Below are 17,482 nucleotides of genomic sequence, written 5' to 3'. Positions count from 1 at the left end.
TGATTGTGTAGTCGGGTGTTTGCGGTAAATTCCCTTTCCCTTTCCCTTTTCCATTCCTAGGGTGGTTATAGCTTCATCCCACGTGTTACGCTAATAAGGCCTTGTGAGAGAATCCCTATGAGAATAGAAAAGAAATGGATTGACGCAAGGGAGAGAAGAGCCTCTGGGTAGGTTGCAAGAAATTAAAAAAAGAAAGTCGAAGTAACCCTGGATACCTATCAAGCTAGGCCAATGTTTAATGGGTGGCTCAAGGCGTCCCGAATTCTCTAGTTACGCGGGAAAAAAGAAAAAAAAAAAGATTTATGTTCCAGGGACAACTCCTGCAGGTACAGGCATAAGCACAAAGAATGGGTAATCCGTTTTGTGCAATATTCCAGCGAAGAAAACTAATAAATAGCATTGCAATAGGGTAGTAATGTAGCATACGTACCTACATAGCATACCTCGTAGTGAAACCCCCCAAAACTGCCCTGGCTGCTAGGTGGTTGAAGCAGATGGGGAAGAACAAGGGGTGACAGGGGGCCTAACCAATCGAGAAAGGGGGTGGAGACGTATTTAAGACGTTTAAGGTAGTGGACCGGGGTTTTGCTCACTGGCTTTGGTAAATACTTGGAAAGGACCTTAGCTAAGGCTACCTCATTCATGTACATGTACTAGGGACGTGTAATAATGTAGCGAGATCAGAAATGGTTTACGGATTACACGTACCTACCTTAGGTACCTGTTATTAAATATAAGTGAGTACTAGTAAATTTGCGTAATACGTGTCTACGATTAGAAGACATATAATATAAAGGTATTCCGTAGGCTGAGATAAGCTTTCCCTCAATCTCGCGTACCTGAGGTAGGTACGTATCCCGCTAACAATGCAACGGTGCATGCACAAGCACGTAAAACACAACCCCTAAAACTCAATTCAATCTCAGGGGTTGTGTACAAATAGACATCCGGTCACAATACAGGTCGATAATAGGTACCTACCTACCTAGGTAATCCGCACATTTTTCTTGAAATGAGAAATTCATTCCCTCCAAGCCTCTTTTAATCCTCTGACCGCCCCATTTGCCTTGCATTGCTGGGATAGGATCCACCCGTGAGGATGCTAAGGATTATTATTCACGTTCTAGAAGTCCGTCCGCTTTTTATTCATTTTACTTAACCAGTTCTATTGCTTAACCACCTATGAATAAACAAAGAAAAAAAAAGAAAAAAAAAACCGAAAGAAGATCGAGGCCAGCAAGATGGACCGCTCACCTTCTCCGATGACGATATATCTATTCGTGGGGTTCGTGACGATTTCGTATTTCCCCATGGACCGGGAAGAAAAAGAGGGGATTCGCAACATTTGTGGATTTCTTCATCCATATTCTATTGCCATAACTTGTCCAAATGTAAGGTATATTACAATCCGTAATGCATCTCCAAGTCAGCTCCGGTGCAAGTATTATACTTAGTGTTTACCAGTGTACCCTATTGGTTCTTTACTCGCCGGCGGGCAACTATACCAGGTTCAGATGGCTCAAGTCATATCCCGTCGCGCGCGCTTCGCTGGCCGCCGCATTCGAGATCCTCTGGAGCGGACATATGATTGGTCTGGATTACCGAAACAAGGTATATGGCTCAATAACTCGAGGAATAGCACAGAGCAGAGCCCTATCCTAGGTAGGTACATTATTCTTCATCACCTTTGCATTTGTTACCATTTCAAATAACTATAATGTCTAGGTTGGGTTTTTACTTTATTCTGTAGGCTGCTTCTAGCTAGCATCGGCACGTGTTTAGCAGGTAATTATGTATTGAAGGTATCCTGGCTATATATAGTATAAGCCGTACTGCGTGCATAGATCTGGTGTGGCGAGCTGCTTGTTAACCGTCTATTGGTCACATCAATGCCTCCATCAAAATAAAAATTGTTCACCTAAGGTAATGTGGCGGTCTATCTATACCCTGGCTGCAGATAATTCACAAGAAACCAAAAAAGAAATACTTCAATTGCCTATACTCTTTCCATTATTGAGATTAGACGTCATCTCGACGAAGAACTTAACGATGTCGTTCCTCAACGTCTTGATCCCGGTGGCAACTCTAACCAGCCTCGTGGGGGATATTTGTAAACAAATCGACGCTGGCCGTCTAGAAGTCACAGATGCTCCATCTAACAAGAAACCAACCGCAGAGTTAACCCAGCTCGCCACGCTCCTTGAACAGAAATTGAACGTACGCGCATGATCCCTCGCTATACTTAATGCCTACCTAAGGTACCCTTCAACTAATAGAATTATACCAAGAGGAAATTCAAATCCCACACGCTAATCAAGATGGATTCTCTTGAAGACTTTTACTTAGACGAGGTAGAGGGCGAAAAGTGCATCTTCTGCATAAGAAGAAACGAATCCGGACCAGCAATTTGGACGGATATGGTCAGGGAATGTCGCATCGAAGAGAATAACATCACCCTCATCGAAGAGGGCTATCTTCATGCCGAAGGCGACGACGGCGGAATTTATTTCATACTATGGCCTCTCAAGGAGCCCGAGGAAAGCGATGCGACCCAAGGGCCTCAAGGGCAACGAGCTAAGGGAGAGCTGGTAGCTTCGAAAGCACAATATGACCCTGTAGACAAAGCTTTGGAGACTAACAGGGTAAAGGAAATTACCACGCCAGAAGGCGGTAGGAGGCAATGGAGGCTACCGGCTTCATGGGAGAGAATACGCAGAGAAGCGAAGAGGGGAAAGAAGAGAGGGAGTGACTTGATGGCCGACCCGACACCGGGCAATACCGCTGAAGATTATGCGGATTTCGAAGAAATGGTAGAGGAGCTGGCAGACATCTTTGCGGAAGAAGCTTCGAAGAACACGGGACCAGCAGCAGGGAACTCTATCGTCCAGCCCAATAGGCCCTATGGGACCCGGGAAAAAGCCAGACGACAAGGTATCAACAGCGAGGTGATCCCCGTACGGCAGCAGAGCAACAAGAGGCACAAGATAAGAAAGAGTATGTGAACAGGAAAGAGTATAGGCTTCACCAAAATTAGCTTTATCAACCCGCCTTTATATAGGTACCTCGAAGTATAAGCTTCGTATCCGACGTTCATGTCTGAAACATTCCGGTTGCTGGCTGGAGGTTATAAGCAGCCTGACGTGGATCCATCGTCATCCAAATAACATAGAAAAATGCTATCACCTGATATTTGAGTGTTGTCTTGCAATATAGAAGCTGGATTATTACTGGCAAAGTTGCAGAGAATTAAAGCAACCATGATATATTACTGATTAATACATCGATATTCGCCGTTCCCAAATACCGCGCTTAGCAGACCCTTAAAAACAACCGGATATTCCTCTGCAGAGCTGTTATAGCTGTCCTCATTTAAAAAGAAAAGAAAGAACACTAATCCTGGGGTATCACCGCAAAAAAAGAAAACATCTAGCCTTGCATCCTAAAACCACGCCAACGTCCATGTCGCAGGTAGATTTGGCCACCTCTCCTGCCACTCTCCGATGATGTCTGGTACACGTTCGTCAAAAGAGGCTCTACTGGCTGCACTCGCCATATCAAATGCAGCAGGTCCTACGGCCTCACGCTCCTCCTTCGCTGCATTATTCAACGAGTCGGCAAGGTCGAGAATACCTCGCCCACCGATAGAGGCCTCTTCGTGGTTATCCTTGATATCGACGTTGATAACGTGAACGGGCCTGTTTAGAGGCGACCCTCTATTCAGAAGGTCGTCGATGACGGCATCCCAGCACCTCTCCTCGCAGGTGATTACTACATCTACCACACCGCCTTCGGTCCCTTCGCTTCCTCGATCCGAAGCGTGGTCGGTTCTGGGAATGCCTATCTGCCAATCCTGCCATCGTTCCGGACCCCATTTCACCTGTCTATTCCTGCCCAGCATGTTGAGCAGGCCGTTAGCGGTATATAACCGAGGATCTTTCTCGTGGAGTTCTTTGTACATGGCGTCGTATGACACCTTGTTAAATTGATAGACGTTGGGCTGGGTTATGGAAGGTCCAGGGAGTCGAACTAAAGACCCTGTACCGAAAGAAATGACGGGGTAGTGAGCTTGTGATAACCGAAGATGTGCTTCCATCGATCTTTATGGTGGTCAGTACTTATATATAACATACTGTGATGGGGAGGAATTGTCATACCTGTTCTGGTTGCTGGCGCAGACGGTACAGAACTTCAGTTTGAATCCTCCCGGGTCCTCCCGCTCGCCGTTGGCCGGCGCAGCAGCAGCTACTAATGTTCCATTTGCATCCTCCATCTTGTTTTGGCCGCCAAGGTAGTGTGTGTCAAGCTCAATTCGACGGAATTCGACGAGCTAAGATGATATCGACGGCATTCGCATGCTCGTCGGATATCGGATATCAACCCGAATGGAAGTCTATTATGAGCGCGTCAATTTTATATTCTACTCATAATCAATTACAAGGGAAGGTAGAAAGAGTGATAATTCTCATGTAGTTCAGATAATGTTGCGTAAGGTAATAAATTGAGTGTCACCATGGAAAATTCAGACAGCTCCAATATTAAATTTCATCATAACGAGGGGTGCATGATACCGAGCGGGTTACGGGAGGACGAGTGTGAGAAATTGAACTTACATCAATGGTTCTGCTGAAAAGTTGGTAATTTGAAAGTGATTTAATTATTTGATGTGATGTTGAATTTTTGATGTTCAGTGAAGAAAAGTGCTGGTGACATCAAGTTAGGTAGTTGGTACTAGGTAACCTAACCTAAGCGCATTCTAGGACGGGAACGCGCCGCATAAGGCATCGGTATATTCGTTAATCCGCGCCGCTAAGCAGTGGGCACCTGCATCCATGGACCCACTGGGTTGACAGCCGCAAGCAGCCGCTAGAAGGTTAGGTACCTTAGGTAATGTACATATGTAGCCAACCGCCTGGGTTTATGCATCTGCGCATCGATAATCCAATTTCGTATTTGTCTCTGCAGGTGGTTAGGCCCGGCTTAAGAATTAGATTCTATTGGATTCTTATGCAGGTACCTAAGGTACATACATAATTAGGTAAGGATGCGTATAGAGGTAGGTACCGTAGCTACATGTACCTAATTCGCCTCTGTACCTCTACTGGCGTGGGTTGGACAACGCAGACGCAGAAAATATGAAACAAACGACAGAATGACCTTTGCAATAGCGGTGGGGAAGCTATCATCCAATCAAATAGCACACTAGTCTGACTAGTGTAGGGTCGGCGCCCCGATATTGCAGTTCGAGCAGGTCGAATGCTTTGTTCGAAAGGGTTGTTGCCAGAAATAGAAACATCATCTCCAATTCTCCCTCCCGTTCGATGCACCATCCGATCCAACCAGGAGAAAGTCCGGATCGGCTTACACGCTCGACGTACTATACCTAGTACTTCGTAGTTGCCTATCATTCTTGCCTTGGCATAGAATGACATTACAACTTTTATGCTGTTGTTCGGTTGTCCATTCTACTTTTATGTATTGTATAATGTATACTATAGTATTATGTATACCTACCTAGGTAGCTAGTCCTGAACCTAGACCTACACCTGAAGCTACCTAACCTAACCTAAGTGGTAACATCATTTTGTTTGCTGGGATACCCTGCGTGTAACTTGATTTACAAGTTCCCAAGTACGGATTTACGGATTTACCACCGCGTTCGGCTTCAGTTCTAGTTTTGTTTTTATTTTTTATTCTTCTCTTTGTCTCCTTTCTGACTGACATTGCATTGTATCCCTCGACCGAAACAGGTCACAATTCTTCATATCAGACCGCTTTTTCGTATTCCTAAAAGCTCGATATGCACGCTGCGAGTACAGACCTACATATCCAAGCAAGTAGGTGACGACGGATTGAGGCATCGGTTAAGGGTCACGTGTGCGGCACGAATCAACCATGCCGCCTTTTGTTTCACCATCGACTAGATGCATGGTTCTTCGGGCTGCTCATCGCATTCGACAACCATGTCCGCAGAGGAGTACATGGTAGATGCGGTGTTGCTGCAAGGCGTGAGCGCTAGGGAAGCATGACGAAGCAAGACGAAGCAACTTGTATGTACGTAGCAATTCTGAGATGACTCCAGCTTGGTTGGACGTGCAGCTGTGTAAAGCGTATATTCTTTCCTGTTCTAGTTACATAACTCGTTAGAAAGGGAGTATAAAATCCAAGACAGTAGTCTCGTGGGAAGAACTATGGCAGCAAGCTACCTGGGTAGTTAGATAGTTACCTGTTAATATTAATCTAATATGCCTCACTTATTATATAAGTAAGCTAAGGAAGGACTCGAGATATCAGGCTGTATCAAGGGGTTAGTTAGTCTCTGGGGTTGATCTCTGGGCCGCGGGGCCGTGCCTAACAGGTAAGTAGATGGAAGTGTTATTGGGCTGCAAGAGACCACAGCGAATGCAACTTCATTGCATTCGAACGGAGTTGATGTGACCGCCCTTATGCGGAACATTATAATCAGCAACGCCGCGGAACGCACTATGAATACTCTTTTCTATTTCCTCGTGGACATTGAAATCGAAGGTAAGCTAATTCTTATTTATATTAAGTACCTACGAATATAACTGATCTATAACCATAGGTACTTAGGTAGGCTTCTGTACTTAATATTACCTAGGTAGTTCTAATATAGACTCACTTATACATGGATATTTGAGATATGTTAGCTACAAAGAGCTGTAGAAGCACGTTTGATTTTCAGCTGTTTACTCTTATGGAGTACGAATTGGAGCCTTGTTCATTTACCACTATTGTTGGTGTGTCTGTCTTAAAAAGAGCCGTTATGGTTCTTTGCGCATGCCGGTCGAGTCCTCAAGGCGCATATCACTCCTCTTATAACTCTGATACTATGTACATCGGAACGGACAAGTATGAAACAAAGAGGGTAAAATAAACATTGACCGAATCAAAACGTAGAGGTTTGCATATTACTCGAATTAGGAATCTTGATTTATTTTGAGGTATTTCACTTTGCTTCATTTCACGTATTATAGGGGTTCACGTTATAGGGGTACATAGTAGGTAAGTAAGCGACTCGGTCGCTCGGGTTCGATGTTGCTCGGTCGGCAAGCAACCGCCGGCGCTATTTCAAGGGATGCGTCGCCCATTCGTTAGACCCCGCTGAGTGGTTACCAAAGGGAAAGAGCCGCTAAAGTACAGGACTCTCAGCCAGTAGGATCTTTGTACCACGCGCTTAATCGAGACCAATTCCAGCGTACCTATCGCTAGACCCTCCTGTAATTGTAAGTTTGCACCTCCGAAGAAAACAAGGTCTTTGCTTTTTTCTTTTTTCTTCTTTGTCCTGTCGTAAAGCTTTGCCGGTGTTGCCTTTGTTTTTAAGGGAGAACCTTAGATCAATATGCTACCAGGTAGTAGGGTACAGTACAGCGGGTGGTGTACCTAGTGCTAAGTTACATACGATTTACAGCAAGGTTAGGTACAATCAATTACCTGGTAGGTTAGGTAGTGTAAGAGGTACTTTCAGCTAAAGCAGGCAGCCACTCCTAGCGTAGACTACATGTATTCCACTATTCCACCTGGATAGGTTAGAGGTAGGCGTATTCTACCCTGCCACTGTGGTCCTGTTACTTCCAACTCTCAATTGAACTTTGGGATCCTCCCGCTGCTGTGGTACTCTTTTTTACGTCTCCACCCGCAACCTTTTCACACCCTACCTCTACTTCGTCTGGTTCGTACACCACCCAAAAGTAACCGAAAAGCAACCAAAAAATCTCCACAGTTCCGTTCCTACAATACCAGAATATACCCTTCCCATAACCCCATAACCTTGAGCCTTATCCTATTATGAATAATTTCCTACCTTTTCTACCTTCTTGTTAACCCCTAGTAATCTTTGCAGGGCTTCTAGGGCTCCAATCTCGCATTCGAATTCGAGACCTCCAGTCTACTTTCTAACACCAACTTCGCTTTGCGCCAGCGCCCGCAGTTCTCTTCGCAACACCACCTTCTTCTTCTTTTTTTTCTTCTTTACCACCTCACTCCCTTCTCTACAGACATTGGTTCTGCAAACCTTAGTTAATCCGACGACGAGACGTGATATAGTATTCACGACAAGCTGCCGATACCAGCTACCTCATCGTTCCTCGTATCTTGGTCTTTCTTTGGACGTATAACTGCCGTTTTGACGAGGTGGCCGAAAACTCATACGACTTTGTTGTCGCCCCGACGTGAAGAAGATATTTCGGCCTCGGATTGGGATATCATATAATATCTGACCATTACTAATAAAACCGTCCTCCCCGGGTTATCTGATTTTCGCCCATTGAGGATCTCCACGAGATCGCGGGACAGCTTGCAGGTCAACTTGCGGGTCAAGTTTGTTAGGCGGCATTCGCACCGTGTGTGAATGTATACACCTGTGTAGTCTGGTTGCTGTGCAGTCCAGCTGTTCGAGACGCCGGCACACATTGCAGACGTCGTAGACGTGATACACGATATACGTGTCGTACTTCGACATAAATATATATTCTCTTTCTGGGTACGCATATGAAGACTGTCTCGGTCTCCCTTCCTCGATGACCGCAATCATGTCCTCATCGTACTCATCCCCAGCCGTTTCGCCTCCAGCAGCTCCTCCGCAACAGTATACTACGAACCCGAATCACCCGGCCTTAACGCCATTAATAACTTCCCCGCCCGCGCGCCGATCAACCGTACCGCGACCGATGTCCCACGCTTCCAAGAACCGACTGTCGCAGTACTCGACGGGCTCTGTCCCGTCGCGGTCACGACCCCCCTCTTTCCTCTTTCCCATTTTCCACCCCAGCCTGTCCTATACCATCGTTCGAGACTTCGCGTACCCGCCCACACATCCGATGCACTATGGCCCCCCGCCCGAGCCCTCGAGACCCCCCTCCGGTATGACCACACCCGCGAGCGAGACGAGACGACTTTCGGACCCTCCCGCTTCGTGGGAAAGCAAGATTGGTTGGGATTGGACATCGGACGGTGGACTTGGAAAGGGTGGTGAGCTTGCTCCAATTCATTTTGGTGATGGCCCTCCCTGGAGCGAGGACGAAGACTTGCAGAGCCCCGTCGTGAGTTCGCGACACCGGAAGCACAAGTCGACCTCTGCTGTCACGGGGCATCATAAGAGCCGAAGTTCGAGAGATGGCGGTCCTTCCTCTATACTCAGCGCGGGAGGTCTAGACTCTAACAGGGGTTACTATGGCGACACAGCTGAAAGATATTACGTAGACCAGGGAGGCGAGGCCAACGGACCGGGCGGAGAATATGTCACGTATCCCTTAGATGGAGACCGGCATTCTATTGATTCTTACCAGCAATCGTCGGATCAGCAACCGCGAAATTACGCTGATAATGATGCCGGATATGGGTCTGAATCAGACGCTTCAAGTACTGGTTCATCTCCAGGCTATCACCATCCGTATGACGAGTCTAGGTATTCGAGAGATTATCAATTCACCATCACCTCGCCAGATGAGGAGATGCACGGCAAGGCCGTTGCTTTGTTCGACTTCGAGAGGGAAAACGAAAACGAACTACCTCTAGTTGAAGGCCAGGTGATTTGGGTGTCGTATAGGCATGGCCAAGGCTGGCTTGTTGCCGAGGACCCCAAGACCCAGGAAAGCGGATTAGTGCCGGAAGAGTATGTTCGCCTCCTCAAAGACATCGAGGGCGGTATGACGAGCCTGACCGGACAAGCCGACCCCGGTCCAGGAACCCCTTACGACACCGGCACCCCAACGCAAGTCGAGCACAACGGACAAGCACCATTGACCCTGAATACAAATACTACGCAGTCGGGACTTATTTCGGCAGGGAACAACTCGGCAAACGGATATCACCAACCGGTGGTCTCGACTTTCTCTACTTCCAGCAAGGACCTAGATCCATACCCCCAGCATCTCCTCGGCCAGCATGGGCAGCCCCCACCGCAAGTTGTACATTATCACGGCCAACGTGGAGGCAGTCAAGCCAACACGCCTACGGCCCAGAATTACGTTGGCGATTCACCGCTGGGGCGTAGCAGTCAGGATACGAAACGTAATAGTTCCAACTCTAGAAAGTCACAGTCGCTCGATATTCTACCCCACTCAAAAATGAAGTCACCCGATTACGAATCTGATTCCGGAGAGTACCAGCAGAAGACCGAAAAGAAGTGATAGAGTTGCTTCGAACATGGGCCAGAGAGCAGGACCCATGCCGAAATACCGATTATATCGAATCGAAAATCGATTCATCTGGGGAAATTTGATTCCTCTAGATAGTCGCAATATAGCATCCAGCTTCATTGCGATAGTTAGCGACGCGGTCCCCATCGTCCAAAATGATGGTTTCAAATATCTCGCGTCACTTGTAAAGAACTAGTAATTATAACGACCACACCAGTCGTCTGCAATGGCCTGTTGACTTTTAAGGGCTTACACGCCGGAGCCGCATACGGATGGATATGATAGGATTCTAATAAGCCTGCATTGGTGTATTTTATTCGCGGCGGTGTACCTATTACCACATCGCATCGCGGAAAGGGGAAGATGCAGAATTAGAGACACGTGATCACATGATCATCCGTCAAGAAGATAGTTGAATGAGAGAAATGACGATCAAAGTATGCGCTTAGGTATTTGATCGTGACTAATGAGAATTATTTTGAGTCGGTGATGCTTGATCTGCTGTAATCCTCATGTCGGGTGTATTGATTATAGAAGTGCTTCATTGTTTACAGTTTGTACTTGAGTCCTTACTCGAACTTGCCTACCTACCCAGGTTAGGTACCTTAGGTACTTAATATAGAGAGATGTAAGGATTAGGTATATTTTCAGGTCCAGTGAACCTCCTAGCTATCATCATGAGTCTATCACTAACTTAGAAATCATGAATTTGTTTTGTCTGTTAGATCCCTGGGGATCCCCTAGTGTATAAGAAAGATGATTGACCTCAGCGATGTAAATAGGGTTAGGAAAAGGGGGGTAAACGCGGCGCAGGTCAGACCAATCCCCAGATCATATGAAAATTACCTACATACCACCTCGAATAGTCGTTCTGGTTAGTGAAAGTGGCTGTTATAAGAAATGATTTGATGTTTACAACATTTTGAGACCACTCGATGGCCCTACTATATAGTTACCTTAGGAGGTACCTATACTATATTCTATATAACTACTCCAAGTCCCCAGGACAAGGACAGCGGCTTCCCACCACTCCCCATCTCATTTCCCAAGTTACCCTAGGCATATATTTCACTGCAGCCCAGCTACGTAGTAGTTGTAGTTGCAGAACCCGTTCGCAGGATCGTTGGTCACGTCCACCGCGCCGCTAGCCGACGCGATGACCCGCCCGCCGCCGTCGACCAGCTCGATCTTCTGCGCGCCCGTCGCCATGCCCGCGACCGAGTTGTAGTTCAGTCCGCCGCGCACCGGCTGCGTGGCGAGGACCCGCCCGCCGCTGGACACGCGCACGCGGAGGCCGGTGCTGCCCGCCGGGAGGACGACGGCGTAGTTGACGGCGTCGACGGCGGCGCCGGAGCCGCGCGGCTTGGCCCCGGTGCAGCTCGTCAGGACGCCGCGGTACCACATGGCGCCCGCGAAATTTGCGCCGCGCGGCTTCATGGCGCCGACGTCCGTGGCGCCGGCCTTGAAGGCGTCGACGAAGGAGGCGATGAGCGGCTGCCAGCCGGCGTGCGGCGTCGTGGCCGAGTTGCCGTACTGCAGGATCTCCTCGGTTAAGCCCTCGGGCCAGCACGGGCCGATGTAGTGGCTTTCACCGGCGTCGTTCTATTTGTAGATTTATGTATAGGTTAGCTGGATTGACCTCAGATACGCAATAGATAGGGTAGGTAGGTAGGTAGGTAGGTAGGACGCAATTGGAAGTGTTCCATACCCAAGTAATCACCTCGGTGAATTCGGGAGAGACGGATAGGATCTGCTCCATACGCTCGGGCAAGTTAGTCTCGCCGCCGCGGTACCAGGAATCTCCGCAGCAGTGTTTATATTGAAGAGAAGATAGACCTGCGTTATTTTAATTTTTTTTTCTTTTGTTAATTCGATCCGACAGAAATTCCGCTTAGGTAGACGGGCGTCTTACCCATCACATAAGCCTTGCCAGCAGCGTCTGCGGCCGACTTGACCGCCGAATCCCTCTCCGAAGACACATTGGCCGGCTTTTCCGAAGTCTCGGGCCAGGCCGTCTCCCAGCTGAACACGCCGTCGACAGCGTCGCCCCAGCTCTGAAAGAAAGCCGAGGGGTTGTTGTAGTAGTTCCCATCAGCCTCCGGGTTCGGGATGAGATAGACGTTGTTGGTGTTTTTGAAATTCCTCCACGCGTCGGGGCCGATGTTTCCTCCGCTGTAAGAGGAGACGACGGGTAGGTCGTTATACCTGAGGTGAGCGGGGTGGTCCTTGAATTGGCTAAAGAGAGCTTGGTGCCGGTTGATGTCTCCGTTGCCGTAGAAATCGAAGCTAAAGAAGAGCTTGAACGGCTTGTCCCCCGCGTAGTCGAATAACTGCTGTATGGTGTTCTTTGCCCAGTCCGCATCGGGACTTCCCACGTTCAGGGCGAAGGCGTCGAAGCCGACGTTAATAGCACCGTCGATATCTTGCTGCGCGTGGGTAGTTTGCGAATCCACAGACCCGACCTGCATAACGGTTAGAAGCTCGCTCAAGAAACATATTTCAGACCAAAGCGAATTTACCATATAATGAGCAAATACGAGCTTACTTTCCACAACGGATCGAGTTATAAAGGCTGAACCGGCAAGCAGCAACGCCAGCACTGAGTTGATCTTTCCGTACATGGCTACCAATGCAAATGATTGGTAAATGATAGAGAGAAGAGAAGTTAAAGTGGTTGAGGCTTGGGATGAGCTACGTTCTAAGAGATCGGAGAAGAGGCGCTCCTGGTCAATTATATATCCGTGGAACTTTCTCCTATTAGCTCCCTACCTACCTATATACCTAAGCTTAGGTAGGTATTCCCGAAATAAACTATGGTAGCACGATGTTTCTGCATGTTTGACAAAACCACAGCTCGGCATATCCCATATGTAAGCTCGTCTGCGATATATTGCTGGAGACTCAGCGCTCCCAAGCGACGCAGCCCCAAGCAAAGGTCCATAAGACGGTTCCTACGCAGTAGACAAGGCTCCAAGGTAGGGGCTTCTTCTGTTCCATCGATGGAATGCTGTTCGGGCCTTTCCGTGTACCCGAACACGATTCACCCATATAGGAAACCCTCCAAAGTGCCGCCAGGATGTGATTATGTACCATCGCATGTAACAACTTGAATCATCCTTTGGCCTCATTCTCCGTACTAGGTACTAATCGGCCCCCGCCCATCGTTCTTGGCAACGTGATTCGCATCCGTAAAAGCATTAGGAAGGATGCGATCGATTAGAGGTCTACCTTAATTTTGGAGCGTAAGGCTGGATCCTTTTCGGTTCTCGGGGGTAGGTTTTCACGAGCTTGGAATAGCTATAAAGCTAGAGAAGGAATCAAGTGTGGCCAAGCATGGGATATTATTCTATGCTTGATAGACTGTAAGAAGGGGAAGAAGACCCTACCTGTTTTTCGGGACTTCACCCTATTTGGCAGGACAGAATCAAAATGACAGAAAAACTTCAAGGACTTGGAAGACCGGGATCGATTGTCATTGTGTGTAAGATCCCACGTGGTGAAGGAATTAGTTAATACATTTTCCATCAACTCTCTCATTCAAGACGATGGATGGTTGCGTCTTGGGGTCTTTAAACTTCTGACGCAGTGTATTGATTGTATTGTGTTGTACTGTAGGTAGGTAGGTTATTATTAGTAAATCTTATACCCCACCAAGTCTACAATTAGCCCTTGCATTAGTTCGTCTTCGAGGTGAGATCGAATTTTAAGCTTAGAGTGACAACGACTCACAACGTTCACGAGCCAAGCATCGTAGCAATTACTCCGAATACCTTAGTCAACGTAACGTGTCATCATATATTTCTCATGCGAGAATACCTGAGTTATACCTATCAATTATAATTGTCGATTCAAGAAACATTATAACTCGATAGTAGGTATGCACCGCTACGATAAACGCATACTATATAGCTCTCACATGGCGGTCATTGCGATATCCCCTATATCAGGTATCTGCCAGGTTGCTGATCGGGGTGGTTAATGCTTGATAATAAGGAGTTGGTTATTCTTCAAATATTTACGATGAGTGGCATTCTTACAGGAGACAACTTCCAAATAGAATAACTAAATTTTCTACATTCTAGAAACATGATAATTCAAACTTGTGTAAATAGGTACCTAACCTAACCCTTTCCGAACATCAGGTATATGTAGGTAGGCACCTAACACTACAACTCCCCACCGCTCGCCTCAGCAAACCTCTCAGCACGCCACCCGTACGTTCCAGCCAGTCGCCTACTATACATCCTCGCCACGAGAGACGTTATATCCGCCCCGGGGCCCGGCTCGTGGAACTGTATAGCCCGCGCGTGTTCGTGGCCTTGGTCTGGAAGTAAGTGCCCAGGGCTGAAATGCCAATTCGACCCGCCGAGTTCTTCGATTTCAAATCCGACGCGGTGCATGGCGTAGAGGAAGTCCTTCCACGGAATCTTGGGAGACCCGGGCCCGGCGGCGGAGGGTTCGTGGAAGAGCGCGGCGAAAGTCTTTCGTGCGCGCTCGTCAGGTTTATACGGTGGCGGCTCGTTCTTTTGTTCTTGCTCTTGTGTATTCAGCGGGGTGTGGCCGCCAATATCGTCGGCCGGACTGCCAAGTACTTGTTGTATTCGTTTGGGAATATTTCCTACGGTATTGCCGGATGGGGTGGTATTAGACGACCCTCCCCATGAACCTGTCCGCTTGGGAGTCTTGCCGAGGACATTTCTCACGCGTCCATTCCAGAGCCCAGCTTTCCGGAGTTGGCCTATTACCTCGTCCCAGAAGATATCCAGAGTTTTCTCGGCGGCTTGCATAGCCTCGACGTTAGTCTTATTAAGAGGTTCGTCGACGGGATATTTCATCCGCGTCAGCTCAGCACCGAGCTTTCCAGCATTACCGGGCAGTTCGAGCTTACACAGGGGACCTAAGACCTCAGCAGTACGCTTGAACTCTTCGGATATTTGCTTCCGCGCTTTCTTATCCTCTATCCGGGTCTCGAAAGCGGCTGCCCACGGTTGGAAGAGTCCTATTTGACGTACACACTCCGCCATGACGAAAATGCCAGAAAATTGTTCTGCGACAAAGGAAGTAAAGAACTTCCGACCTTCCGGCTCGTGGGCGATACGCTCTATCTCTTGGATGCACGAGTTGATCCCAATATTTTTCAGGTTGTGGGGGTCGGCCATCATGTACAGCACCCAGAGATAAACCGCTTCTAGGGGGTTCGGCGGCGTATTACCAGTTGTGACGGTCATCTTCGCGTCGGGAGTTTCTGGCACATTCGGTCGGTAGAGAGGCTGGATGGGCGGTGACCACCGTGCCCACCTATTGACTGCGGGGAGGTGTTCATCGAGAAAATGGTCGAGATGGTGTCGCAACGAGCGGAATGCTACTTCTAGGTCAAGAGGTAGGTCATCTTCTGGTCTTTCGTCGGCCCTAACTCTATCAAAGAGCCCTTCTTTCAAAGAGGCGAGGCGATTAACCAGTTCGTATACGGAGCCCCAGGTTTCGACGATGGGCACGTAGTAACTCAACATAGAGCGGACAGTGGAGATCAGTACTTCCTCACGGCCATGTTCGGTCGCTACGGATGGATAGACATTGCCGTTGACGTCGAGCATATGCTCGGGACGATGCGAATACAGTTCCAAGAGGCTATGGGCGAAAAACCCAGGATCTTCTCGTAGTGCCCACAAGGTATCTTCCGCTTGAGATAACTTGGCACTAACTATGCTCTGAAGTCGTTTAATATCAAATTCCTCGGGTACGTGATAGATCGACTTGTACCGAGAGAATAACCGAGAAGTAGCGATGTCTCCTTTGTACTTATCGATAGAGATAGGGGGCTTCGGCTCGGGCCGACCCTGCTTGTCTTGCAATTCAAAGTCGTGGAGAATAGCCTTGCAAGTCTCAAGCAAGAATTTATACAGGCGGTCCTGTATTTCGAGGATCCAGAGTCCTTCACCAGGGCTCACATCACGACAGCGAAGTAGCCGGTGATGCGCATCAGGATCATCTTCCCAAGAGACCAGCTCTCCGTAGCTACCGGGACTATCCTTACCCAAGAATCGCATGTTCCATCCATCTAAGAAAGGAGGCACGCGCAAAGAACCGGACCTGATGCCAAATACGAGTGGTTCGAGCTCGGCGAAGGCGAAAGTCGACGGCGGATTCCTGCCGCGGGCGTTGAGCAAGAATATAAGTGGCTCTGTCTTGCAGAGATCCTCCAGGTTGATATTAGGCCACAAGAAATGGGGTCGTTTCGATACGTTCGTGTTATTGCTTTCGTTGCATACAAGCCCAGTGCACTGATGTTTGAAATGCGTCAAGTCAGGCCGGTGCTCAGGGGCCATCGGCGGCGATAAACCCCAAGCTCTATTTAATACATCTCGTCTCTCTTCTTCGGACTTCGCCTCCCACCGCTCCTGAATATGCGCTTCATAGCGTTCGACAAGATGCTGGAGCTCATAGAAGTTATTCCAGATGTGGGCAACCATCGGCTCTGCATACTTCCGCACTTCATCCACGCTGATTTTCCGAGGGGCCTGGTAAGCGAGCATAGATTCGCGAAATATGCCATGAGAATACGTCGAATTGTGTATAAGGCCTTGGTCTTTCTTATTTTGTATCGCTTGTGATATTAAATCATGAGCTAGAGTGGCGTTATCGCCAACCATGTCCACGATGCGCTGCATTTCGTCATTCATTCCATCGTAAAGATCAAAGTCGATGTTACCCTCAAGCTCGTCCTCCCATTCTGGGGAATAATCATATCTAGCCATCTCGTGTCCCTCGCCCTGAAGACAGTCTCCTGGGATGTATAGCCAGCCTATCTGTAGTAACAAGCCCCATGTGTTGCTAGTATTATATCGCCGAATGAGTGGTGAAGAGAAGACAACGCTATAAAGAAGAACTATGTGTAGTAAACGGTGTGGATTAGTGTCCATGTGATGCAGTTTAGGAAAGGTTCATAAGAGTAGCGATAAATTCTATATTCGAAGTTGGCTTGGGGTATCATCAGTCTGAGTTGCTTCACCGTCAGCGTTGGTCCCTAAATTCTCCTTCTTATACAGTCACGTGATAGGCTATGAAGTCGAACAATAGAGACAAGACATACGTTCGAGAAAATTAGCTCTTCTTCCCGTGGTTGATATATGAAAAGCTTATGGAAAAGAGCGGAAGGGGAAATATATGTATAGATGATAGTATTGACTTGTGATGATTATTACACCGGCCACTTCTAGGCAGCAATCGGGGTTTCCATAATACCGTTTTTCAGGGGCTTCTATTTTGCCAGGGACCAGCATACTTTGGGGATGAAAACTTCTAGTAAATGGAGTAATAAGCATAAA

The 17,482-nt window shown here is 47.9% G+C and overlaps 6 protein-coding genes across 6 annotated transcripts; 3 read left to right on the top strand and 3 right to left on the bottom strand.

The window, feature by feature from the left end:
- The first annotated feature begins 1,092 nt into the window (after positions 1–1,092).
- F4812DRAFT_211032 (uncharacterized protein) lies at positions 1,093–2,063 on the top strand. Its single transcript, XM_047930340.1, has 3 exons — positions 1,093–1,410; positions 1,465–1,662; positions 1,726–2,063. The coding sequence occupies exons 1-3, from the start codon at positions 1,242–1,244 to the stop codon at positions 1,824–1,826; spliced, it is 468 nt and encodes a 155-aa protein (XP_047786726.1). The 5' UTR covers positions 1,093–1,241; the 3' UTR covers positions 1,827–2,063.
- Positions 2,050–3,002, top strand: F4812DRAFT_462829 (uncharacterized protein; the record flags this gene model as incomplete). Its single annotated transcript, XM_047938105.1, has 2 exons — positions 2,050–2,217; positions 2,289–3,002. The coding sequence occupies 2 exons, from the start codon at positions 2,050–2,052 to the stop codon at positions 3,000–3,002; spliced, it is 882 nt and encodes a 293-aa protein (XP_047786725.1).
- A 194-nt stretch (positions 3,003–3,196) lies between these two features.
- Positions 3,197–4,784, bottom strand: F4812DRAFT_443329 (RNA polymerase II subunit A C-terminal domain phosphatase SSU72). Its single transcript, XM_047935390.1, has 3 exons — positions 4,611–4,784; positions 4,155–4,390; positions 3,197–4,097 (listed from the first exon to the last, which is right to left on the bottom strand). Exons 2-3 carry the CDS (start codon positions 4,268–4,270, stop codon positions 3,440–3,442), a joined length of 774 nt encoding a protein of 257 aa, XP_047786724.1. The 5' UTR covers positions 4,271–4,390; positions 4,611–4,784; the 3' UTR covers positions 3,197–3,439.
- Positions 4,785–8,537: 3,753 nt separating this feature from the next.
- Positions 8,538–10,148, top strand: F4812DRAFT_452997 (uncharacterized protein; the record flags this gene model as incomplete). Its single annotated transcript, XM_047936423.1, has 2 exons — positions 8,538–10,029; positions 10,120–10,148. 2 exons carry the CDS (start codon positions 8,538–8,540, stop codon positions 10,146–10,148), a joined length of 1,521 nt encoding a protein of 506 aa, XP_047786723.1.
- Positions 10,149–11,225: 1,077 nt separating this feature from the next.
- On the bottom strand, positions 11,226–12,778 carry F4812DRAFT_462826 (glycoside hydrolase family 71 protein; the record flags this gene model as incomplete). The annotated part of the gene is made up of 4 exons (XM_047938104.1): positions 11,226–11,759; positions 11,866–11,993; positions 12,070–12,619; positions 12,677–12,778. 4 exons carry the CDS (start codon positions 12,776–12,778, stop codon positions 11,226–11,228), a joined length of 1,314 nt encoding a protein of 437 aa, XP_047786722.1.
- Positions 12,779–13,878: 1,100 nt separating this feature from the next.
- On the bottom strand, positions 13,879–17,332 carry F4812DRAFT_443319 (uncharacterized protein). Its single transcript, XM_047935389.1, has one exon. It carries the CDS (start codon positions 17,075–17,077, stop codon positions 14,324–14,326), a length of 2,754 nt encoding a protein of 917 aa, XP_047786721.1. The 5' UTR covers positions 17,078–17,332; the 3' UTR covers positions 13,879–14,323.
- Positions 17,333–17,482: the final 150 nt, after the last annotated feature.

Source organism: Daldinia caldariorum (genome assembly GCF_022478825.1).
Source record: "Daldinia caldariorum strain CBS 122874 unplaced genomic scaffold F4812scaffold_20, whole genome shotgun sequence".
NCBI lineage: Eukaryota > Fungi > Ascomycota > Sordariomycetes > Xylariales > Hypoxylaceae > Daldinia > Daldinia caldariorum.
The sequence above is the reverse complement of the archived record's forward strand: the minus strand, read 5'-3'. Positions and strand labels throughout refer to the sequence as shown.

Coding starts and splice junctions, on each gene's coding strand:
- F4812DRAFT_443319 (XM_047935389.1), bottom strand. CDS start 17,077: ATGGACACTAATCCACACCGTTTACTACACATAGTTCTTCTTTATAGC.
- F4812DRAFT_443329 (XM_047935390.1), bottom strand. CDS start 4,270: ATGGAGGATGCAAATGGAACATTAGTAGCTGCTGCTGCGCCGGCCAAC. Junction 4,098..4,154: donor TGCGCCAGCAACCAGAACAG/GTATGACAATTC, acceptor ACCACCATAAAG/ATCGATGGAAGCACATCTTC.
- F4812DRAFT_211032 (XM_047930340.1), top strand. CDS start 1,242: ATGGACCGCTCACCTTCTCCGATGACGATATATCTATTCGTGGGGTTC. Junction 1,411..1,464: donor TGTAAGGTATATTACAATCC/GTAATGCATCTC, acceptor AGTGTTTACCAG/TGTACCCTATTGGTTCTTTA. Junction 1,663..1,725: donor AGAGCAGAGCCCTATCCTAG/GTAGGTACATTA, acceptor TATAATGTCTAG/GTTGGGTTTTTACTTTATTC.